General features: G+C 32.9%; 1 protein-coding gene across 6 annotated transcripts in view; it reads left to right on the top strand.

The window, feature by feature from the left end:
* PPP1R12A (protein phosphatase 1 regulatory subunit 12A) overlaps positions 1-26,028 on the top strand; it is a 139,179-nt gene that overhangs the window by 97,494 nt on the left and 15,657 nt on the right. For 5 of the 6 annotated variants that reach the window (XM_035698799.2, XM_035698801.2, XM_035698800.2 and 2 more), the window contains exons 10-19: positions 374-589; positions 2,414-2,508; positions 3,143-3,247; positions 4,185-4,352; positions 4,746-4,922; positions 11,675-11,765; positions 13,104-13,304; positions 13,542-13,710; positions 15,804-15,925; positions 21,524-21,589. In XM_035698799.2, coding sequence (XP_035554692.1) covers positions 374-589; positions 2,414-2,508; positions 3,143-3,247; positions 4,185-4,352; positions 4,746-4,922; positions 11,675-11,765; positions 13,104-13,304; positions 13,542-13,710; positions 15,804-15,925; positions 21,524-21,589 — 1,410 coding nt within the window. The remainder of the gene's footprint in view (positions 1-373; positions 590-2,413; positions 2,509-3,142; positions 3,248-4,184; positions 4,353-4,745; positions 4,923-11,674; positions 11,766-13,103; positions 13,305-13,541; positions 13,711-15,803; positions 15,926-21,523; positions 21,590-26,028) is intronic. The other variant, XM_049094407.1, reaches the window with a different exon arrangement.

Here is a 26,028-nt window from a genome sequence, read left to right as displayed (position 1 = left end):
GCAAGGATTATTTATATTAGGTTACAGCATAACAAGTTTAATATGAATATTGGTTCCAAAGATGCATGGTTTTATAGTCCTTATGGTGTGCTCATTTCTGTTCTCTGTATTTGCATCATAATTTTTCTGTGTGATATAAAGTGTGGAGTGTGTTATTAAATCTAACTTTTGGAAAGGTAGTTCTTTTTTTTTTTTTTTTCAGTTTTAGATCTTTACATTTTTTACTAAGACATTAACCTACTTAGTAAAAGTGTTTCTCCTGAAACTATTAACTATAATTTGAAACATATTATCTGTAAACTTGTCATTTCCAGCTTAGGATTGATTAGTCTTGATAATTTTTTTCTTTTCCTTAAAAATAAAATAAAAACAGTTTCCAACCTCAGCTACAAAAGTTTCTCCCAAAGAAGAAGAGAGAAAGGATGAGTCTCCTGCATCTTGGAGGTTAGGACTTAGAAAGACTGGCAGTTATGGCGCACTTGCAGAAATCACAGCATCTAAAGAGGCTCAGAAAGACAAAGACACTGCAGGTGTTATGCGTTCAGCTTCAAGTCCCAGGCTTTCCTCCTCTTTGGATAATAAAGAAAAGGTAATCTATTTCACAATCTGATTTCTATCAAAATTCTAATAATTTTTTTTTTAGGAACATCAAATCCAATGAATTTTCTACTATATATCATTATTAGATCTGTGTATGAACTTAATTCACCTGACTTAATGAATCACATGATAATACAAATATACCCACCTTAAACAAATGTCCATATGGAATTACAGGCATATATCAGAGATACTGTGGTTTTGACTCCAGACCACTACAATAGGGCAAGTCAGATGAATGTTTTTCTTTCCCATTGTATTTAAAAAATATATTTATACTATAGTCACTTAGTGTGCAGTTGCATTATGTCTAAAGAAAATATACATGCCTTAATTAAAAAATACTTTATTAAAGCTAAAAAGCACTAATCATAATCTGAGCTCTCAGCAGTTTGTAATCACTGATCAGAGATCGCCACAGCAAATATAATAATAATGAAAACACTTGGAGGTACCTGGGCAGCTCATTTGGCTAAGTGTTTGGCTCTTGGTTTGGGCTTAGCTTATGATGAGGGCTCTACCCTCAGTGCAGTCTGCTTGAGATTCTTTCTCCTTCTCCCTCTCTCTCTCTGCCCTTCCCCTGCTCATAAGTCTTTAAAAAAATATATTAAAATATTGTGGGAATCACCAATATTGTGACAATTTGTGACATAGACACAAAGTGAGCAAAAGCTGTTGGATATGCTGGAATGTACTTGCTCGATGGAGGGTTGTAACAAATTTCAATTTGTAAAAACAATTTCTGTTAAGTGCAGTAAAATGAAGTTCACCTCTAAAAGTATTGGGAAGATCAGATGTATTCACCCAAAAATTAAATTATGAGACTATACTCAAAAAAAAACTTCACCCTACTTAAAAGCCTGCAATAATATGTATTAAGGGGCATTTATTCTAGAATTTATTTATTTGTTCCAGAATGTAATTATACTCATAGAGTCCATTCATCTAATACCTGTAATTTTTTATCTTCTATTTCATCTGATACATCAAAAGCAACCTCTTTCTGATGAATAGTTTTAATAACTATATTTGGAAGGTAGTATTAAGTTATAAATTATATCAAGTAGAATGTACCACAGTTCATTCAGTGATAATTTATTTAGCTGGATTATTTATTTTCTGTTGCATTTCTAGTGCTTGGACTTTTTTCCAGATAGTTTCCTTCCTCTATTTAAAAGTGTTTCTTTGTATCAAATTCAGAAATGGAATTTCTCATCAAGTAATTTTAATGTTTTTTATTTTTATAAATTGATTGCCTAATTATTTTCCAAGTACTTGATGCCAGTATAGTGGGAATATATCAGATGCCATTACTACTAGAGTCTCAACTTGATTTCGATAAGTATAATCTAAGTAATTTTCGTTCTGAATATTTTAATGTTACATCAAAGTAGTAAATAACTTACATAACATAAATAACTGAGACTTAACCCATCAACCATATTTGAGACCTTATTTCTCTGGAAAAATAAGAATATTTTACTTTATTATACTGCATTACCTTACATAATCTGTTATAGAAGTTTAAAAAAAGTCATTAAAGTGTAGAAGAAGTTTTTTCCTTATATTAAAATATTGCCTAAATCTAGATTAAAGTAGAAAGAAAAGAAAATTGGTTTAAATAGGCTATTAGTATTATTAATAGACATTAATTTTAAAGTGTAGCTAGGAACTTTGGAAACATAAAGTGAACTGTGATGGCTGTATAATTGTACACTGTTGAATACTCTTTCCTTAATACTTTTAGCAGCTCCTGTAATATAACGCAGATTTGTTTTTACTCCTTTTTTTTTTTTTTTTTTACTTTGTGTAGGAGAAAGATAGTAAAGGAACTAGGCTTGCGTATGTTGCGCCTACAATACCAAGACGACTAGCCAGTACATCTGACATTGAAGAGAAAGAAAACAGGTGCATTCATTATAATTTGCTTTATGTTTTTACTATGAAATCTTTATTGGGGTGCTTGGATGACTCATTTGCTTAAGTATCCAACTCTTGACTTCAGCTCTGGGTTGTGACATGAACCCCGCCTCGGGCTCTTTGCTCGGCCTGCTTGGGATTTGCTCTGCCCTCTCTCCTCCCCAAATGCGGACATTTAAATTGTCTGATATTTTGTGATCATAAGTAAAATTTCCGTAAAATCTTAATTTCCCCTCCTATAATTAGGAATATACCCTAGGAATAGAATCTTAGAACTGGAATTACTTTCACTTCTTAATAAATATGCCAAAGTGGGACACCTGGGTGGCTTAGTGGTTGAGCATCTGTCTTCAGCTCAGGGCGTGATCCCAGGGTCCTGGGATCGAGTCGCACCTCAGGCTCCCTGTGGGGAGCCTGCTTCTCCCTCTGCCTGTCTCTCTGCCTCTCTGTGTCTCTCATGAATAAATGAAAAAATATTTAAAAAAAGAAAAAGTAAATGTACCAAAGTGTTTTCCCAAAGGATTTTACTGGTTTTTGCTTCTACTAATGTTTATTCATATACAGCTTTCTTAATTCTATTGTAAAATTCTATACCAGAATTTGAAGGATGTTCTTTTCGCAGAGATTCTTCAAGTTTGCGAACAAGTAGTTCCTATACAAGAAGAAAATGGGAAGATGATCTCAAAAAGAATAGCTCAGTTAATGAAGGATCAACTTACCATAAAAGGTAATATAATTCTTAAGTAACTTTCATGTATTATTTTATAAAAATATGAGGCAATTTTTTTGGAGCCCTCAATATCATTGAGAAAATACATGCTTTAACTAATATGTCTTGTTATTTAAATAAAACATCACTTAAAGGCAGAATATATATTTAAAGATGGGTGAAAATTTGATTCTATTTATGTCTTCCTATTGTATATATATTTAATTAGATTTTATATATTAGAAGTATCTTTTAGGTTGTAGCGTATTTAAAAGGAACTCCTTATATAATTGACTAGAGCAGTTGAAATAGATCAGTGTCTTCAGTAATCTGGTCATTATTTAGTGACCTGGAAGTTTCCACTTTTCTTAGAACTCAGAAATAAGGAAATGTCTTGAATGAAAATGTTGGGAATAATATCACATTGAAGGAGCGGGGTGGGGGGGGGGGGGGATGGCGGGAACAGGACATAAATATTTCTCTGCTAAAAGCAGCCAGAAAGAAGAGTAAAAGATGAGCAAGTATAATATAGGCATGGGTCACTCCTAAGGATATGCCTCATTACTGAAACACTCTTCTTCAAAAAGATCCATCTTAACCTTCCCTGGTTAAGATTTTGATAAAACCAAACCCCTGACTATTTTTCTCAGACCCAGCCTGGCATGACCACATGATCTGTAACAGTTCCAGGAATGTAAAAAACAGTTCCAGGAATGTAAAAAAAACAGTTCCAGATCAGATCATCTTTGAGTCCTTTTTGAGGGAGGGGGAGGCAGTAAAATGATACACTACCAAATTAGTGAAGTCATCCAGACTCCTAGCAAGTTGTAGATGCAACTCTTGGTGCTGGAGCTGGTGGATCTTTCCTAGTCTTGTGAATCTGTATAATATATAGACATTAACTATAGAATACACATATAAACACATCCTATATAGATATGACTCTTTCCTTTAGTTGCTCCTTTGGTAGAAGACCAGATGATTTGATTAGTTCTAGTGTTCCAAGCACCACATCAACACCAACAGTTACCTCTGCAGCTGGGCTTCAGAAAAGCCTGCTTTCCAGCACAAGCACTACTACAAAGATTACAACGGGTTCTTCCTCAGCAGGCACACAAAGCAGGTGAGTCACAGATACACTTTGTGTTCAAGCCTATTGTGTGCTTATGTACGTGCATGCATTTTTGTTTAGAAGATTGTGGGGCTCTGGATTTTTTCATTTACCTCATTAAAATTATTTACAAGCAAAATTTGGTTCCAAAAGAGGCAATTATGCATGTCTGGGGAAAAAATTAAGTTCCTGAATTATTAACTTTCCTTGAATCAGGCTACTTAAAATGTAAATTTCTCCTTTAACAGCTCTGGGTGAGCTTTTTGGTTCATAGTTGAAAGATGTCTTGCCATGTGTCTTAAAAAAATCCATCCCTGTAGTCACATGTTTTGGCTGCTAGAAAGTGCTTTCATTGTTTAGCTGTTTTCCTTTTCTCTTTTTGTGTTGCTGCTTATGATGCGATAGTACCTCAAATCGTTTGTGGGCTGAGGATAGTACTGAAAAAGAAAAGGACAGTGTTCCTACGGCATTGACCATCCCTGTTGCTCCAACTGTTGTAAATGCTGCAGCCTCAACCACAACCCTGACTACAACTACTGCTGGCACTGTCTCCTCCACATCAGAGGTCAGGGAGAGACGCAGGTGTGTAAAGGTCCTCACAGGACTGCTGATGTATCTTGCCCAGTGATGAAAGTTGTTTGTTTTGTTTTTTGATCTTGTCAAGTTGGTGACAATCTCTTCAGTAAGTTAATAAATGAAATAACCTGTATCAGCTCTGAACTTGCAGATTGATATAATAGGCAATTATTAGCATTTCAGCTTGGTGACTCCCTCTGACAGAATTGATGTTTTTATCTTAAGGCAGTGAGCTAGATACTTAGTAGTCTTCTTAGCCATCTTCATTTCTTTAGTGGTTGTTTTAATTCAAGGTATTTTTGTGATGAACATCTAAACACACCCAATCAGATCAGACTTATGGAAGACTAGATCTAATGTGACAAAACAGATTTTTCATTCTTCTGTTTCCAAATTATTAAAAACTTAGGTGGATGTTAACTGTTTTTGTTCTTATTTTTGAGATTTTAAGATTCTGAGATTCTCTTAAAGAAAGGTCTTTAGGGCATACATGTAAGCCAAATAATTTTTAAGAACATTGAATACATTCATTTAGTTTTATTAATAGCACATAAAAGGTACTCATTAATTAAATTGCTTAAATAGTTGATGAATTTATTTTGTGTGCTTAAATGTTAAGAGCATTGCACACTTCTTGCTGCTGCTAATTGGTATTTCGGAATCATAGATGTGGAAAGGAACTTACCTGTGATATCCTTGCTTTACAGAAGGAAACTAAGACCCAGAGTTATTTTAAGTGACTTTTCCACTTTTATTTAGTTAATTAGTATGAGAACTAAGACAAAGCCCAAGATTCCAGGAGAATCAGTCAACTATATTTTTCTGCTTATATCATGCATAGTTCCTGGCTTTGAATTTTGTTTTTCCTCTTGAAGAAAAAGGAAGTCTTAGGAAACTCAGTGCAACCATTTCTGTATTTTATTCTTTCAAAATTAAATTAGCTACATAACTGTTTGTTTGTTTGTTTGTTTGTTTTTTAATGAAAATACCAATCAGATTAACTTTGTCATATTTCTGGCATGTAGTATTCATATATAGTCTTTAGTCTTTGTCTCTGGTGCCAGCAAAGTGCATGGCCTGTCATATTAATATCCTTACAGTAATATTTGTGGTGAATATATGAAAAATAAAACATTAAATTTGTAAATGTTAATTATTTTCTATATTTGCATCTTTATTTTCTTTATTTTCTACCAATATGTCTACATTTTTATTCTATTTTTATGATAAACCATTATAAGCAGTTAACATTTGGTGATTTGAATAACAGAATAGGTCATACCATAATTTAATACTTCACTTTTCTATAAATTTAAGTTAGTTTTAGACTTTTGAGGTGTTTTCAGGTAAGGCCATATAGCCAACAGAGATTAGCGGATCATAGGCATTCATCATTCTTTAATAGTGAAAAAAAAATTTGAGGACTTTGCTAATGGACTAGGGAGAGTGAAGGAAAAAAGGTCGAGGCATCCTTAGTCTTTTACTCCTTTGAGTGCTCTCTGCTTTAATCCTAAGGTTAGAGTGCTCTCCAGGTCAGAATTTCTTCTTCTGTAAAAAGAGGTATTTTATAATTTTTAACTTCTAGAATACTTTCTGTTTATAGAATTCCATGCTTTTAAAAGTGTTTACAGTGACAAAGCCTAATGAATATCTCCCAGAATCATCAGTTGTTTCAAAATAAGCAAAGTATGATTCTTAACCTCAGATTTCTTTATTATAAGGTTGTTGGAGAGAGTTGAGTTTTCACTTTTTAGAATTAATCCTAGAAGACATTAAAGATTGAGAATTAAATATTTGGAGATATTAATAAGACAGAACAGATTTTAATAGCATAAGAAACAAAATGTGTCTATTGACATTTTTCTGGTATATATTAGAGATATTTGTTTGTCTTACTTTGTTTCGATGATGTTTGCAATAATTATTAGTGTTGGTGTTTTGTTTCATGTCAAGTAATTGTTTGCAGTTTTGAATACATTGTTGGCCTCTTCTTTTTGTCTTTCAATTAAATTTCAGTAATGGTTTTGAAATGTGTATGGGTGGATATTTGTCCTCAAGATGTGTATATTAGTATTTAAATATATATTGTGGGTAAAAATAAGTCCATACATATATTCCTTTTTAGGTAACCTTACATCTATACTCAGATATTATGTAAAATTACCATACTCACTATTATATTCCATAGTATTCCTGATTTGTTATTTTTATTGGTCAAGATTGAATGAGGATTTTCTGTCTTTATTAATATTTTCAATGGGTTAATGGTGGTGAGGAGTGGGAGTAGAGAAGCTAGCTTTAAATAGATAGATCATGATAGCAAATTCTTTTCATTTTTTTAAATATTTCTAGTTCTACAGCCTTTTCAAACTGCAAAACAGTATCTTACTAATAAGTTCATATTTGTAGCATGAATTCACATGAACTGTTGCTTTGTATAATTCTTTTCTTCCACATTTTTCCCTGGGCTCAGCCAGCTTGCATTTGCTCGTTTATCTTCCCTCTGCAAGGAAAAAAGCTAAATGGAAAACAAGGATCGGTTTTCAGTTTTTTAGAAATGTAAATTTTTGACTACCCAAAATATAAACATTATAAATAAATATAAATATTTCAGCTAATAAATGTCAGTGATTGATGTGCCTGGGTGCCTCAGTCAGTTGAACATCCTACTTATGATTTTGACTCGGGCTGTAATATCAAGGTCATGAAAGCAAGCCCCACAGTGGGCTCCCCACTCAGTGGGCAGTCTACTTAGAATTCTCTCTCTCTCCTCTGCCCCTCCCCTTGTGTTCTCTCTCTGTGTGTGTGTGTGTGTGTGTGTGTGTCTCTCTCTCTCTCTGCAGTAAATCTTTTGTTAAAAAGTAGTGAAACGAAAAAAAAAAATAGTGAAACAGATGCCTGGGTGGCTAAGTGGTTAAGCCTCTGCCTTTGGCTCAGGACGTGATCCTGGAGTCCCTGGGTTGAGTCCCGCATTGGGCTCCCTGCATAGAGCCTGCTTCTCCCTCTGCCTGTGTCTCTACCTCTCTCTCTCTCTCTGTCTCTCATGAATAAATAAATAAAATCTTTTTTAAAAATAAAAATTAGAAGTCAGTGAAATTAAAAATCTATAGAATCATTGGAATTAATAGAAAATTCTTAATTCAAAAATAACCTTTCAGTTGCTCAGAAAATAGTAAGCAATCTAAAACTACTAAAGAGTAAAATTATGCACCCTAAGTAGTTTTAAGAAAGAGATCCAGTATAATGATTTAAGACAGCAGTGGATTTTGACTAATATATTCTGTTTTTTGATGGTCATCTCTATTAATTAAATTCACATAAAATATATGAATTCATTTTCTTCTCTACATTTTGTTTGCAGAGGTCTGCTCTATATAGGAGCCCGAGGAGAGGAGAAAGGCTGAATATGAGATGAGGACTCTTAGTAGGAAATACATTATGTATTACAAATTGATTAGCTAGATTTTTATGCTAATTTGGAGGAAATATATAGAAAATATATAGAAAATATATAGAATATATAGAAAATAAAATAAATATTTATATTTATTTATTCTATATATAGCTAGATTTTTATGCTAATTTGGAGGAAATATATAGAAAATATATATAAATGAACAGATACTGTAAGTCTTCTATCTAGTAATTTTTACCCCCTGTACTTGTATATTGTAAAATAGGTATGTTAAATAGATTTAACTTTTTTTTTAGATTTAACTTTTATGGCAACTTGAAACTGTTGAAAAAAATCGAGGCTCATTTGAATAGAGTGTAATGGTTGATCAGTTCTGTTTGCCATGGGGATTAAAAGGGCAAATGGCAATGCAGACTTCCTTGTTCTAAACTAAATATGAAAATTTTTTCCATTACATAGAGGAATCAGATTCAGAAATCCATGTTCATGCTTATTTTCAGAGCAGCTCCTGAAATGCTAAAGTGATAATGTGCAGCCATCTAAGCTGCTATAAAGTTTTTCTATTTAACCAGATTTGCTATTACGTTTCGGTTTCATCTCCTTTTACGTTTTCTTTTCCTCATCCTGGAGAAGTCCCAAAAGCAATAAATTGCATGTAAATACATAAATAAATACTAAATGAGTGGCTAAAAAAATAGCCATCGGGACATATTCTCCAAGCTGATGTTCCACAGAGCGCTTTTCCACATGTAATAGGTATACTGCAAATTTTCTACTTAAATAATCTTGAGAAAGTTTAAAGAAAAGCATAAAGTTAAACAGGTTTCTTCCTTCCATTTTTCTCAGAGCCTTTAACATGTTGTGATTTTTCTTAGAGAAGGTTAGAATGCATAGCATTTTCCAAATCCATATAACCAACTTCTACCACAAACAAGCTCCTCACTATATTCCAGAATAATTTTCTTAAACTGAAACTATAATAACAAGTTTATTGTTCTTCTCTTTCACCTTTAAATTACTTGTTCGAAAAATCATCAGACCTGTTATAAAAATAGTATTATATCTATTTTTTTAGTATGTTATGCTTAAAGTTAATAAATAGTGAAAATTATAAAATAGTGGATGAAAGAGTAGTATTAAGCTTAGCGTAGCTTGAGCATTGTGGGCCGTCAAGAGGGCAGGTATCCTGCCAGTTAAGCTCATCTCTTTGGATCTGTGCATTGGTAGAGATGAAGCTATGTGTTGCAGAATCTCCAAAAGAAAGTCAAACAAATGAAATACTGATAACTAAAATGTTTTCTTTAGTGAATTTTCTTCTTGCCCTGTGCTTTTAGGAGGTCAAATTAAAAGTAACAGAAAACAAATAATTAGACACTTAATTCTTTAATTAAAATTTTAGGTTTAAAAACATAACTCAATACCAGTATTTTAGTAGAAACATTTAGTAAGATACAGCTCTTCTAATGCTTCATGAGGTGTGCCTGACTTAGGAGTTATATGTAGTGCTACTATAATACCAAAAAGACATAATCTTCCAGGATAGTCTAGAAACCTAGAGGTGAAAACAAGATAGAGAACATACGGAGAAAGAGAAAAACATTAAATTATTTCATTATGAGATAGTGCCATAAGTCATTCAACCAAATAGAGAAAAGAGGTGATACTTTCTCAAACCAGATGATAAAAACAAGCCAAAATAAAGTAGGGAGAGAATTTTCATCTTTCTCTAAATCTGTTGCTCGGTCAAAAACACCCTCTAGAGAAGTTCTTGACTTACCTTGAGTAAAGTTTGTCTGTAATTAGAATAGAAGCAATACAGAAAACCAGTCCTTTAGAAATAACTTTAACCAATAAGTAAGAGTTAATTGATGGAATTGAGGCAACTGGGATTTTGGATGACAGGTGACCTTGTCATCTTAGGGTTAATCCTAGAAATGATGAATCATGTATTCTAGTTTTAGAGAGACAGATTTCTAAAAAATAAAGAGCTCAGAGGAAACGAAAGATAAATCAAAAGGAATGGGGTTTTCTGAAAGAATTTTGAAGAAATTAAATGATTCTAAGGAGTTTGAGATGTGTTATACTCTCTGAACTTAGAGCTTTAGAGAACAGATAGAAACAATAAAGGATAAGGCATAAAACCAGGAATAAATTCTGAAGTTTGCTATGATATATGTATAGTTTCAGGGAATTTAAAGAGGAGAATTACAAATTGGAAAGCATACTAAAACTAAACAGCTCTTCTAAAAAGTAGAATTTAGAGGGGAGGGGCAAAGTGGTATAAACTAGATAGATTTAATAAACAGCATAGAAAATAGAGATACTCTACTTCCAAGTGTTCTCTTGGAAATGTGGATTAGATGGTAATATCACTACATAAACTATTAATGATTGAACTTTCCAAATAATATTAATCATTGGAGGAAAGCTTTTTGTTGTGTTGCAGGGCTCTGTCTTATCTTTGCTTATTCAGCTCTTCATTAATTAATTACTACTCTCTTGACATAGATTGCATGCTTTTGAAATGGTGCGTGTCCTATGACAGGGTGGAACTTGGGCTTCAATGTGTCAGATGAAATGTAGTGAAGATAAATACGAAGTCCTCTTTATATCAGAAAATCAGTCACCAGGAGTAAGATGTTGATTCTAAAGCAGTTTATGTATAAAAACACTGGACTTTCTAGAGAACTCAAAGTGTGAACAAGACTATGATATCTGCCAAAAATATCATTAATAAACGCACAGTGGTAGGAATGTAGGGGGTGTAGTCATCCCATCCCGTGTGTTGAATGATGCCTTCAGTCCTATCATTGTACCTAAAAAGACATTGGCAGTCTAGAGTTCAGCCAGATAACTTCACATATCATCTAGCATGGTATTGCAGGGAAGGAACAAAGGGCCTCAGGGGACTGATGTCGCATGACTTTAAAAAAAAAAAAAGTGTTAGGAAGAACTTGAAAAATAAAAGTTAATATGATTATTTCCAATCAAAAATTTATCAGAGTGTATCCTTGAATTTTTGAATGGATGTGTAACCATATTTGAAAACTTCTTAAAACCCATAAAATGGGTGGCTCAGCGGTTTAGCACCGCCTTCAGCCCAGGGCATGATCCTGGAGACCTGGGATCAAGTCCCGCGTCGGGCTCCATGCAGGGAGTCTGCTTCTCCCTCTGCCTGTGTCTCTGCCTCTCTCTCTCTCTCTGTCTCTCTGTGTCTCATGAATGAATAAATAAAATCTTTAAAAAAATAAAATAAAATGCTGAACTTATTATATTCATTCACATGTTCATATATAGTTATTCACATGTATCTCCAACTAACAATTTTTACTTATTACTATAGATCATACCTCACTCCTGTTAGAGATGAAGAGTCTGAATCCCAAAGAAAAGCAAGATCTAGACAAGCAAGACAGTCTAGAAGATCAACACAGGTATATTTAATGTGTATCTTATATAAAGCTCCAAAATAAATTGCCTTTCTCTTTTTCACTTCTCTGTGAAAATACTGATATTAGGGCACCTAGCTGGCTCCGTCAGAAGAGCTGGAGTCAGGAGTTTGAGCCCCACATTGAGTGTAGAGATTACTTCAATAAGATTTTAAAAACTTAAAGAAAAAAACTATCGATGCCACTGTATAATGCACGTAAATCTTAAAGATTGCTGGGCAGCCCGAGTGCTCAGCGGTTTAGCGCCACCTTCAGCCCAGGTTGTGATCCTGGAGACCTGGGATCAAGTCCCACGTTGGGCTCTCTGCATGGAGCCTGCTTCTCGCTCTGCCTGGGTGTCTCTCTCTCTCTCTTTCATGAATAAATAAATAAAATCTTTAAAAAATAAATAAATAAAGATTGCTTTAGTAATCCTCCCCTAGCCTTTTGTATATGGTGAGAGTGTTAATATTATATTTAATCTAATTAACATATGCCTTTGTGTATCTTTGAATATTATTTTTTGGCACAAAGATGGTATTTGGCACAAAATGGTATCTGGCACAGATAATTCAGTAAGTGTTAATTAATCAATATGCCTGGTAATTATTAATTCTATGAATATTTGTAGGGGAATAGGTCTATTATGTTATAGATATTTCAAACAGCTAATGTGCACGTATGAAGAACATGTCACTCAATCTAGTTGCCATCTCCTTAACTTCTTTGCTGTTCTAGTTATCTCTAATATATCACCTTGTGTGTATCCTTTCCTACGGTTGAGGAGCGCCAAAGTCCAGATTCAACTCCTTGATCTTTATTCTTATTCACATTTCAAGCTGAACTATTTGCTATGATCTTAACATACTTTTTGTCTTTGTACCTTTAGTTCTTGAAATCCAACCTGTTCTTCAAGCCTTATCCTTCGAAAATTATTTCTTTGCCAAAATTATCTTTGCAAATATATACATAAAAATATACATATAAATTCAGTATATAAACAATGTATATATCAGTTTTTCCTTCTTTCTCTGAACTTCTTAGGAATTCATGTGATATTTCTGTCATCTCCCCTTTGTTTTTGTTAATTTCTCAAATATAGAGATTATTTCTTACACACATTTTATGTCTTTCCCAGTACCTATTATTGTGCTTGCTCATGATAATTTCTTCATAGGATGAATGTGACTTGCCAGATAGAAATTGTGTTTCAATTTTCAAACCAGTTCCAAACATGTGTATTTGACTTTTAATACATTCATATTAAATTTGTCTACTTACAAAATATTCTTTGAAATAAGCTGTAATGCCTCTCATGATTAAATTCACCTTTTTTGTGTACAGGGAGTAACATTGACTGATCTTCAGGAAGCTGAAAAAACAATAGGAAGAAATCGTTCTACCCGAACCAGAGAACAAGAAAATGAAGAAAAAGAAAAAGAGGAAAAAGAGAAACAGGATAAAGAGAAGCAAGAAGAAAAGAAGGAGTCCGAAACATCTAGAGAAGATGAATATAAACAAAAGTACTCTAGAACATATGATGAGGTAATAGTATATCAGCAACACAGCTAGGTCACATGGTATGAATAGTTCGTGTGACTCAAAATACAAAAGATTTATATACCAACAGACCGTATACAAAATACTTAAAAAAGATTTTAACTGGAAATCTGAATTATTTTGAGACGATTAGATCATTATTTTTCCTTTCAAATGAACTTAGTATTTATGTGTTTTAACTGTTTAATACTTTAAATGGATATTAATTTTAATATTTCACAGACTTACCAGCGTTACAGACCAGTATCAACTTCAAGTTCAACCACTCCATCCTCTTCACTTTCTACCATGAGCAGTTCACTCTATGCTTCCAGTCAACTAAACAGGCCAAATAGTCTTGTAGGTATAACTTCTGCTTACTCCAGAGGATTAACAAAAGAAAATGAAAGAGGTAAGAAGACCAAATTTTGAAAACACTGTGTTTTCTACAAATAATCCTTTGAATTATTTTTTTTCTTTTATAGTTGAACAGAAAAGAAACAACATTCTAAACTGGAAATCATTCTGCCATTCTTAGAGAATATGATGGATGAGAATGAGAAGAGTAGAAAATAAAAGTAAAAAATTACATAGTCTGGCATTGATACATATATCTTTATAATTCAAGACTTCACAAAAATCTTTAATGTCCACCAACATAGAAACAAGTCAGTATAGAAGAACTGGTAGAAGACTCTTTCTCCCAGCAGTTTATTAGTGTCTTAAGTTATTTGTTGCCTATTGTATGAATCATAGTTCTTAAATTTTTTTGTGTGTGAAATGTTTTAAACTAAAATCACCTACACGTGTCATGTCCTTGCTAAAACAGAATTGTTTTTAATGCCTATTTCTTGATAACTAGATTTCTTTTTTCAGCCAAATGCTGGCATATTGATGATCACTATTAATATTTCATATTATTTCATATAAACTTTGTATTTAAATTTTGTAAATTCCTACTTTAAATCAGAGATAGGTACCACATGAAATCATTTCTAATTGTAGACATTTTATATTTTAAAGGAAAATCTCATAGTATTAATCATGATGATACCAGTCATCATATAGGATAAACTTAAGAAAATTAAATTTTTCTTAATTTTCAGCTGACTTATTTTGGTCAGAAGTATTTTGGTTCTTTTTTTTTTTTTTTTTTTTTTTGAGATTTATTTTTATGTTAGAGCACATGCACACAGCTCTTGTGAGAGGAACAAAGGGAAAGAGAGAATCTCAAGCCCCAGACTCCCTGCTGAGCATGGAGCCCAACTCAGGGTTTGATCCCATGACCTCAAGATCATGACCTGCGCCAAAATCAAGAGTTGACGGCTTAACGGACTGAGCCATGCAGGTGCCCCTTCAGTTCTTTAAACCAAAAAGTGTGTGGCCCACAAGTGTGAGGCCCACATAATGTCTGTAAAAATTTTAAGCCAATTTTAAAAATTAGAGATATTTGCATGAAAGTTTAGATTTTCATCCTATATTGAAAAATTAGAAGATTTAGCAACAGTGTCTAAAAATTCTCACATAAAAAAAATAAAAATAAAAAATAAAAAAAATAAAAAAATAAATAAAAATTCTCACATATCAACAGCTAGCTAGAGCGAGCCCTGAACTCCTTGGAATAGTGCTCTCCTGACCCTTACTATCCATTTATATTATCTGGATGGTCACTCTAGGCTTTGGAGTTTGAGATCTTTGCTCTATACTGGTTCTAAATACAACTCTAAAAAACCCTCTTGATATTATAATTTTGGAATTTCTTTTGCTGTGACTGCTTGCTAATGACATGAGACTTTTTAAAATAATATTTAACATTACTTTGTTAAATAGATGTCTGCTTTTTAAAACAGATATAGAGACATTAAAAATGTCTTTTTAGTATAGGTCTAAAGCTATTTTTAACTGTCCTAGAAAGGAAACAAATTTTGAGGCTAAATTTTTTTATGTTGATTTGTTTTTAATAAAATATAAAACTTTTTCTGGAAAAAAAGGGTTTGTTCTTAGATACTATCTAATAGAAATGGAATTAATACTGTATTTATTCTACTACTGAATGAGGACTGGGAATAGTAGAAACAGATCCTGATAAACTTGGATGCCGGCTTGTTCTTCCATCAGTAGGAACTGTTTGGTTTTCTTGAAGTGTTAACTTTGGGTTTAGTAACTATCTTTCTGTCAGACATTAATAACCCAATCCCTATTCTTTTCATAGGATTCAATTATTTTCTGTCCAGCAGATATTAAGTGTGTCTTTTGGCAGAAATTTTGTATTAGACCCTAGGAAAATGAAATAATTAAAATTCTTGTCTTGGTCAAGGACCTATCCAATGAGAGATACAAATACATGTATAAACTGAGTTCATGGGAGCACTGAGAGGCAAAAAATAATCCTGATAGAACTTTAGGTTTCCTGAAGGGGGTTGACTTTGAATTGTTTTTACATTTTTCTTATAAAATAGTGTCATAGTACATTACTACCATGTGGTTCATTGTAATCCTTAACAGAAGGAGAAAAGAGAGAAGAGGAAAAAGAAGGAGAAGATAAATCACAACCTAAATCAATCCGGGAACGACGGCGACCAAGAGAGAAAAGGAGATCCACAGGAGTTTCATTTTGGACACAAGATGTGAGAACCTATTAACATATAACTACTTGATAGTATATTTAATCTTTTCAGAAGTACATACTAATGATTTCTTATGTACCTCAGATTACATATTCTTTAGATCATCATTGTGTGTTTTGAGTTAAGTCGTTAAATCAGAAAAGTTCTTTATAAGGATAGTTAATGAGTACTTTGATTTTTGGTATTACTAAAACGCAAGAGTTATGTCTCAATTTTGAAATAAAAATAAGACCTACAGCTCAGGAGATATATTGTATAGTGGCTACTAAACTGCTTTATCTTGAAGATTCTTGAAAGAAAGATGCTTTACATATTTTTATTATTACATGTTAGTTTCAAATATGCAACATAGTGATTTAACCATTGCATATGAAACCACAATAAGTATGGTTACCATCTCTCATTATACAATTAATTACAGTAATATTGACTATATTCCCTAAGCTGTACTTTTCATCACCTTGACCTATTATATAACTGGAAATTTGGACCTCTTAATCCATCTCATCTATTTCACCTGTCCTCCCATTTGCTCTTGAAACAATCAGTTCATTCTCTGTATTTATGAGTCTCTTTCTGTTTGTTAATTTTTCGGGCCTTCAGAGACCGCATAAAAATAAAATCATGCCGTATTTATTTTTCTCTGATTTATTTCACTTAGCGTAATACTCCTAGGTCTATCCATTTTGTTGTGAATAGCAAGATTTCATTTATTATGGCTAATATTCCATTGTATATATTTCCACATCTTCTTTATCTGTCGATGGATACTTAGATTGCTTCCTTGTCTTGGCTATCACAAATAATGCTGCAGTGAACATGGGGATAAATCTATCTTTAAGGATTAGTGTTTTAGTTTTCTTTAGGTGAATTACCCAGCAGAATTACTGGATCATATGGTATTTCTTTTTTTTTTAAGATTTTATTTATTTATTCATGAAAGACAGAGAGAGCCAGAGACACGGTAGAGGGTGAAGCAGGCTCCATGCAGGGAGCCCAATGTGGGACTTGATCCCAGGACTCCAGGATCACACCCTGAGCTGAAGGCAGATGCCCAACTGCTGAGCCACCCAGGCATCCCTATTTTTAATTTTTTGTGGAAGCTCCATACTGTTGTCCATAGTGGCTGCACCAATTTGCATTTCTACCAGCAATACACAGAAGTTCCCTTTTCTCCACATCCCACCAACACTAGTTATTTCTTTCTTTTTGAAGCTAACCATTCTGACAGGTGCAAGATAAAATCTCATTGTGGGAATTTTTTTTTTTTTTTTTTTTTTTTTGCATTTCCCTGATTAGTGACATTGAGCATCTTTTCATATGTCTGTTAGCCATCTATGTGTCTTTTTGGAAAAATGTCTTTTTAAGTCCTCTGCCTATTTTTTTAATCAACGCTTCTTTTTCATGTTGAGTTGTATGAGGTTTTTATTTTTTTTTAATAACCCCTTACCAGATATTATTTGCAAGTATCTTCTTCTTCTTCCTTTCAGTGGGTTGCCTTTTCATTCTGATGATGATTTTCTTCATTGTACAAAAGCTTTTTAGTTTCATAAGTCCCATTTGTTTATTTTTGCTGTTATTTCCCTTGCCTGAGGGAACAGATCCAAAAAAATACTGCATAAGGTTGATATCCAAGAGTTCATTGCCTGTGTTTTCTTTTATATGTCTTTAATCCATTTTGCGTGTCTTTTTGTGAACAGTATAAAAATAGTCTACTTTCGTTCTTTTTCATGTAGCTGTCTAGTTCTCCATTTTTTTAAGAGACTGTCTTTTCCTTATTATATATTCTTTGGCTTTGTTGAAGACTAACTATAGGCATGGGTTTATTTCTGGGCTCTCTGTTCTGCTCTGTTGATCTGTAGGCCTATTTTTGTGACAGTACTATAGTGGTTTTATTACTATCACTTTGTAGTGTAGTGTGAAATCTTGGATTGTGATACTTCCAGTGTTGTTAAAATTCTTTCTTAAGGTTGCTTTGGCTTCACAGAGTCATTGTGGTTCCATATAAATTTTTAGGATTATTCTAATTCTGTGAAAAATACTATTGCTTTTTTGATAGAGATTGTGTGAGTTTGTCGATTGCTTTAGGTAGTATAGACATTTTGACAGTATTTTTCTAGTCCATGAGCATTGTGTATCATTTCATTTATTTGTCATCCTCAGTTTCTTTCAGCAGTATCTTATCATTTCAGAGTATAGGTCTTTCACCACCTTGGTTAAATTTATTCCTGGGTGGGCAGCCAGGGTGGCTCAGCGGTTTAACGCCACCTTCAGCCCAGGGCCTGGTCCTGGAGACCCGGGATGGAGTCCCACGTCGGGCTCCCCACATGGAGCCTGCTTCTCCCTCTGCCTGTATCTCTGCCTCTCTCTCTCTCTGTGTCTTTCATGAATAAGTAAATAAAATCTTAAAAAATAATAATAATAAAATAAAAAAAATTATTCCTAGGTTTTTATCTTTTTTGATGCAGTTGTAAATGGGAATTTCTTTTTATTTCTCTTTCGGCTAGTTCATTATTAATGTATAGAAATGCAACATATGTTTTTGTATATTGATTTTGTATCCTGAACTTACTGAACTCATTTATTAGTTCTAATAGTTTTGGGTGGAATCTTCAGGGTTTTCTGTATATGGTATGTCATCTGCAAATAATGACAGTTTTACTTCTTCCTTACTGATTCAGATTACTTTCATTTTGTTTTCTTGTCTAATTGCTGTGGGTGGAACTTCCAGTACTATAGTGAATGAAAGTAGCAAGAGTAGACATCTTTGTCTTGTTTCTGATCTCAGAGGAAAAGCTTTCAGCATTTCACTATAAAGTATGTTAGTTAGCTGTGGGCTTCATCCAAGGCCTCCTTTATGGTGAGATATGTTTCCTCTAAACCCACTTTGTTGAGAATTTTTATTGTGAAAAGGATATTGAATGTTGTCAAATGCTTTTTCTGAAAAAAAAAATGCTTTTTCTGCATCGAGATAATCATTTTTATCCTTCATTTTGTTAATGTGTTGTATCATATTGATTGATTTATGGATATTGTATCTTTCATCCCTAAGATAAGTCCCATGCAATCATCGTGAATAATCTTTTTGTTGTTGTATTTGGTTTGTTAATAATTTGTTGAGGATTTATGCATATATGTTCATCCGTGATACAGATCTGTGATTTTCTTTTTGTGTGTCTTTGTCTGATTTGGTGTCAGGGTAATGCTGACCTTATAGAGTGAATTTGGAAGCATTCTTTCCCCTTCAGTTTTTTGGAATAGTTTAAAGAAGATAGGTATTAGCTCTTTAAATGTTTGGTAGAATTCATCTCTAATGCCATCTGGTTCTGGAATTCACTCTTTGCTGAGCATTTTCTGAGTACTGATTCAATTTCATTACTAGTAATCAGTCTGTTCAGATTTTTTTTTTTAATTTCTGCCTGATTTAGTCTGAGATTATGTGTTTCTAGAAATTTCTTCTAATTTGTTGGCATTTCATTGTTTTTAGTAGACTCTCATATTTCTTTGTACTCATGTGATGTCTATTATAACTTCTCTTTCATTTTTTATCTATTTCAACTCTCTTTTATTCTTGATGAGGCTGGTTAAAGGTTTGTCAATTTTATCTTTTCAAAGAACCAGGTCTTAGTTTTACTTATCTTTTTAATTATTTTTTGGTCTGTATTTCATTATTTCTACTCTGATCTTTATTATTTCCTTTTTTTCTGCTAACTTTGGGCTTTGCTCCTTTTCTTAGTCCTTTACATGTAAGATTCAATTATTTGAGATTTTTCTTGTTTCTTAAGGTAGGCCTGTATTGCTATAAACTTCCGTTTTAGAATTGTTTTTGTTGCATCCCAAAGATTTCGAACTGTTATTTCGTTTATGTCCAAGTTTTTTTTTATTTCCTCTTTGATTTCTTCATTGACCCATTGGTTATTTAGTAGCATGTTGTTTACTACCATGTGTGGCTTATTTTTTTTTTTTTTTTCAGTTTTCTTCTGATTTTTAGTTTCATACTATTTTGGTCAGAGAAATACTTGATATGATTTCCATCTTAAATTTATTGAGACTTGTTTTGTGGCCTAACATGATCTGTCCTTGAGAATATTCCATGGGCACTTGAAAAGAATGTACTTTGTTCTGAGATGGACTGTTCTGTATAAATTTATTAAGTCCATCTGGACTAATGTGTCCTTCAAAACCACTGCTTCTTTATTGATTTTTCTTTCTAGATGATCTGTCAATTGATATATGTAGAGTGTTAAAAGTTCCCTACTGTTATTGTATGATTTTTAATTTTCTCCTTTATGTCTGTTAATATTTGCTTTATGTTTTTGGTGTTCCTGTCTAGGTACACTTATACTTAAAATTCTTATATTCTCTTGTTGAATTGATCTCTTTAAAAACATTATGTAATGCCCTCTGTCTCTTTTTTGCGGTCTTTGTTTTAAAGTCTGTTTTGTCTGACACAAGTATTGCTACTCCAGCTTTTTTTTTTCCCATTTTCAAGGAATATTTTTTTTCATCCCTTTTACTTTTAGTCTATATGTGTTTTCGGATCTGAAATGAGTCTCTTGTAGGCAGCATACCATTGGGTCTTGTATTTTTTAACCGGTTTGTCATCTTTTGTCTTTTGAAACATTTAGTCCATTGACAAGTAAAGTAATTATTGATAGGTACTTACTCTCATTTTGTTCATTGTTTTCTGGTTGTTTTTGTAGTTTTTCTCTGTTTCTTTCTTCTCTTGCTCTCCCCTTGTAATTTGAGGACTTTCTTAGTGTATGCTTGGATTCCTTTCTCTTTGTTTTTTGTGTGTCTATTTCAGGTTTTGTGTATCTATTTACCATGAGTTTCATATATAATATCCTATAATAGTCTACCTTAAGTTAATGGCCATTGCTTAAGTTTGAACACATTCTAAAGGTACACATTCTAATGTAGTATTTAGGCACCCAACTATAATGGGGTAGCAACAAAAGGAAATCCATTATATTAAGTAAGAAAAGTTGGATTTCATAAGCTTGGCAAGATTTAGGCAAAGGTCCTATTATATTTAGGTAGTTTATCAATGTCTTGGGAGTTAACAGCACAACAAATATAAAATACCATCTTTCTTCCACTGAGCCTCCAGTTTCTTCATTCCTACTATAAATGTGTTTTTGCTAAAACATGTTTTTAGCTAGATGGTCTTTTTTCACCAGGTATATTAACCTACTTTAGATTGTGTCATGCAGACAAAATAGGGTAGAAAAATTCCCACTTAAAAATCAGTCGTGGGGTGCCTGCAGTTAAGGGACTGGTTAAGGGACCAATTCTTGATCTCCTCTCAGGTCATGATTTAAGGGTCATGAGATTGAGCCCCACGTCACGGTTCCTGGTCAGTAGGAGTCTGCTCAAGATTCTCTCTGCCCCTCCCACCGCCCCCACACTACCCCCCCTTGCTCATACATTCTCTCAAATAATAAATAAATAATAGAAAATTATAAATAAGTCTTTTTTAAAAAATTAAGAAATCCTAAAATATTTAAGTATCAAGTCTTTTTTTTTTTTAAGTATGAAGTCTTTGAAATTTATTTTCACTTTTCTAAAGTAAATTGACAATCTATTTTATTTTAGAGTGACGAAAATGAACAAGAACAACAATCAGATACAGAAGAAGGATCCAATAAGAAAGAAACTCAGGTAAAAAGCATTTTTCTGTGTGTTTAGAAGTATTCATATTTTTAAGGATTACTATTTATTCGTGTTCATATTTATTCATGCAAAACAGTTACTGCACACTGTACCTACATGCTACGGTTAGACTCTGTTTCTCTGGGTTCAGGGATAGATAGACTGGAAGGGATACAAGGAATATTTTAGAGGCAATAGAAATATTCTAGATCTTGCTTGTAGTACTGATTTTCTGAATATATACAACTGTCAAACATCAAACTGCATACTCTAAGTGTATAGTTTATTGTAGGTAAATTAATTTTCAAAGTTGAAAAGAAAAAAAGGGATATCGAGAAATGGGGAGGGCAAAGTTACATTCTAGAAATGATAGTAGGTCTAGTAGGTCTTTTTAACTTTCTTTACAATTAGTGCTTTAAAGGACTTTTATATTATCACAACTGATCATACCAACAATCTTCTCAAAAAAAGGCATTTTTTTTTCCTCAGTAGTGATGAAAAACTAAGGCAAGTTTGAATGACTTAAAAAATTACATAACTAGCAAATACTGAAAGTTTCTTCCCACTAGCTATTTTCCCGTCTCTATTCCCTAGCATTTGGCTGTGGAAAAGCTGACATGCTTTAAAGAGCTCTATTTACATAGGGGTAGAGCCATATAATATGAGTTAGTTCTAATCTTCTAAGCTCAGCAGGATCTAACCTGAAATGACATTCTGGTCATATCATCTTTATTTTTGACTTAGAGTTCCTAAGTAGAGCTACTGAAATTCTTTTCAGTCAGCAAGGATCTACAATAATATGAAGTGAACAGAAGTTGTTACCTGTGCTATATGACTGTGGATGCTACTTTTAGGGTGAAGTTTCCTATTTTGTCCAAAAAGGTACTTTTATTTTATAATTAAGTAACCAGACAGATATTGAAGAACTAAATACTGCCAAGGGTAAACTATTTGCAGGGTTTTTATCACTTTTAAACCCTTTGCATATCAACTGTCAGCACTCCCCCAGTTCCCTATGTCTTGTGTTTATTATCTTCCGTAAACTTAACCATTGTCTTCCCTTCCCAGTGGTACCCTATGAATACCTATCTTTCAAGGAAAAGACAATAGAAGGGTAAAAAGGAAGGAATGGGTTAATAAACCATACCCAGCTGTCCCTTCTCACTGCCTTATCACATGGACCCACATCCCACCAAGCTGGAAGAGAAGGGAAAAGATTTTCTGACTTCAAAGTTGTGACTTTGAAGCATATTGATAATTGTTGTGTTTAAGTTTTCCTTTTAAAATTATACATGAGATACACTAGGATTGAGTAGAAAATTCTTCCTAAGAAGAAACATTTTCTTAGTTCCAAACAATTTCAATAGGTTTCATTCATTTTAAACAGGGGATTATTGAACACTTGCTTTTGTGCTAGCATTTAGTTACAAATAACAGAAAACCCAACTCAAACCGAATTGAACAAAGAGAATTTATTACATTCTCCAGTTATATTACACAACCCTCTATGTCCACTTCATCCTCAAGCAGGTTAACCTCACAGCGCTAGGATTACAATAATTGGCTTAGGCCAGACAAGTTCCACCACTAGGATATTGCAGCCACTTTGCTGCAAATGTGGGCTATATACCATCTCACTTAAACTGAATCTCTAGTACACCCTGAGGAAAAGGAAGAATAAAGGTTAACACTAACAGTGTCTTACTACAATAAACTAGAAAAGTGCTTCTAGTCATTAAGTATACCACTCTTAAAAACTTGTAGCATCAGCCCTTACTTTTCCATGTAAAAGTATTAGCAGCAAAATTCTTCTGTGTTTTCTGAAATAAATAACGTCGTCATCTGAAAAGTGTGTTTGATAACAGAATGTCCATTCAGGTTATAGAATAAACTTTTACCATGCAAAGGACATTAGTAATAAATCAAGGATTTAAGTATGATACCAAGGCAAGAAAAAGAAAAGATTAATAAGAGATTGGATTATTTAAACATATAAAACTAGAATATGTCAGAAAAAATACCCTTATTAAAGTTGAGACACATTTGCTCAGTTAAAAGCAAATAGTCTTAGCTGTCTTTTATAACATTTAAAAGATTAGGTACCCTTTGGCACCTGGGTGTCTCAGTTGGTTAGGCATCTGCCTTCCGCTTGGGTCATAATCCCAGGGTCCTAGGATCAAGCCCCACTTTGGGCTCCATCCTCAGCGGGGAGTCTGCTTCTCCCTCTCCCTCTGCCCCTTCCTCCTGCTCCTGTGCTCTCTCTCTTGCTCTCTATCTCAAATACATAAATAAAATTTTAAAAAATAAAAAGACTCAAGGAAAAGAAAGACTGAATACATGAAATTTATGAATTTTACAAAAGAAATATAAATGGCCAGTAAGCTTGAAAATGCATTTAATCTCATTAATAACCAAAGACATGACAGTTAATATAAAAAGTGAAATTGGCAAAGGCTCAGATTCGGTATGATCACTATTGAAATAGTATTTATGGAGATTAGTTTAACGGTACAAATCAGAAGTTCATATGTGGATACGTATACAAAAAAGATCACAGTCTTGTTATCTAAAGGGTTGGAACGGGGGAGTTTATAGAGGAACTTTTTATGCTATGGTACTTTCATACGAGTTTACAGTACTGTAATTAAGTATTTTTACTTTGGAAAAAGAATTTTAAAACACAGGAGCTAGAACATTACTTTATGAAATAAAGACATATGCTAAATGAAAGAAGCCAGTCACAAAATAGACATACTGTATGATTCCACTTACATGAGTTATCCAAACTATTCAAACTCTTAGTAGAATTGTGGTTTCCAGGGACTGGGCATAGAAGAATATGGGGAGTTGTTTAATGGGGATAAAGTTTGTTTTGCAAGATGAAAACGTTCTAGAGATATATCACACAACAATGTGAATATAGTTAACACTCTTGAGCTATGCTCCTAAAAGTAGTTCAGCTGGTAACTTTTATGTCATGTGTTTTTTATTACAATCTCAAAAATGTAAAAAATAACCAATGATAGCACCACGATTTTTAAAGACAAAGAAATGGAATTTGAGTGATTTCTGTGACTGCTTGGAGTTTTTATTTTTTCTTAAATTTAAATCAGTGAACCAGAATGCAAACTGTCAGGAAAATGGCAATGTTTTCATTTGATAGGTACACTTTTTATTTCACACACAGATATTTTTTTGAATTTGAATATCTCTTGGAGGTTTTTGGTTCTGTTATTTTTTAATTAAAATATAATTGACATACAATATTGTATTAGTTTCAAGTGTTCAACATAGTGATTCATTATTTGTATATATTGCAAAATGATCACAATAACTCTAGTTAACTTTCATTCCCACACATGGTTACATACTTTTTACCTTGTGATAAGAACTTTCAAAGTCTATTCTCTTAGCAGTGTGTGAATTTGAATCTCTTAAAAGTTGAAATTTAACTTCAAAATTATTAATTGCCATAAAACTAATGAACAAATCAATGAAATTAAAGCATTACATCAAAAAGATTAGGAAGCAAGTGCAAAATTAAAATTGGTTTTGCAAGGAAATTTAAATAGACTTTAGTAAGGCATTTTTAATCCTAATTAGACTTGAAACAATCCCAAAGGAATGCAATAATTTTACAGTGCATTCAAAGATAAATATAATGGGAAAATACAAATAACCTAATTCAGAAATTTAACAAACCATTTCTGAATAGTTGCCTTACAGAAAAATATAGTTTGAGCAAGATTTTTAATAGCAAAGAAAAGAGCTAAAGATGACCACCAAAAAAACTACTTTGTCTCCAACTAAAATTCTTTTACCCTATTAATCATTTCACCATGTAGATAAGAAGAGTTATGAAACATTGATAAAGTATACCACTTGCTTGAGAAAGTTAAGTCATAATTTCCTATCTCCAGTTGCAAAACTTTGTAGCTGGATTTCTAGAAAGTAATTTTAAGCAAAATTATGTCCATATTATTGTACATAAACACCTTAAGTATTCATTTGCCTCTTGAGTTATTGCCTCAGAAACAGAAAAAAATGAGAAAAATAGTTGCTTTGGGATGTCACATACTAAACTTTATATTTCTTAATGTAAACAAACATATTGCTTTCTCCTGCTGAATAGGGAGAAGTAATAGGTATATGTCTTAGCCTCCTTTTTTTCTTCTAATTAAAAATATTGTTTGGTGGCATTTGTAGGAATTCATAAAAGATGACCATAAATTGCCAAGTGTAATTGTATGGATGGTCATTGTGCATGAAAAATACATAGTGACTCTGTTCTAGAACTTCTTTCTAGGAACAATCACAGTAAAGTTAAAACATATATGTATAGTAAATAGTTTAATAGTGTGAAAACAGTATAAATTTTAAATTTACTTCATCAGTTAAGTTACTTTAATGAGAGTATAAAAATTTAATAAGCCTATGTTTGTTTTTCT

Source organism: Canis lupus, chromosome 15 (genome assembly GCF_003254725.2).
Source record: "Canis lupus dingo isolate Sandy chromosome 15, ASM325472v2, whole genome shotgun sequence".
In the NCBI taxonomy this organism is placed as follows: Eukaryota; Metazoa; Chordata; class Mammalia; order Carnivora; family Canidae; genus Canis; species Canis lupus.
This window is presented reverse-complemented; position numbering and strand designations above follow the sequence as displayed.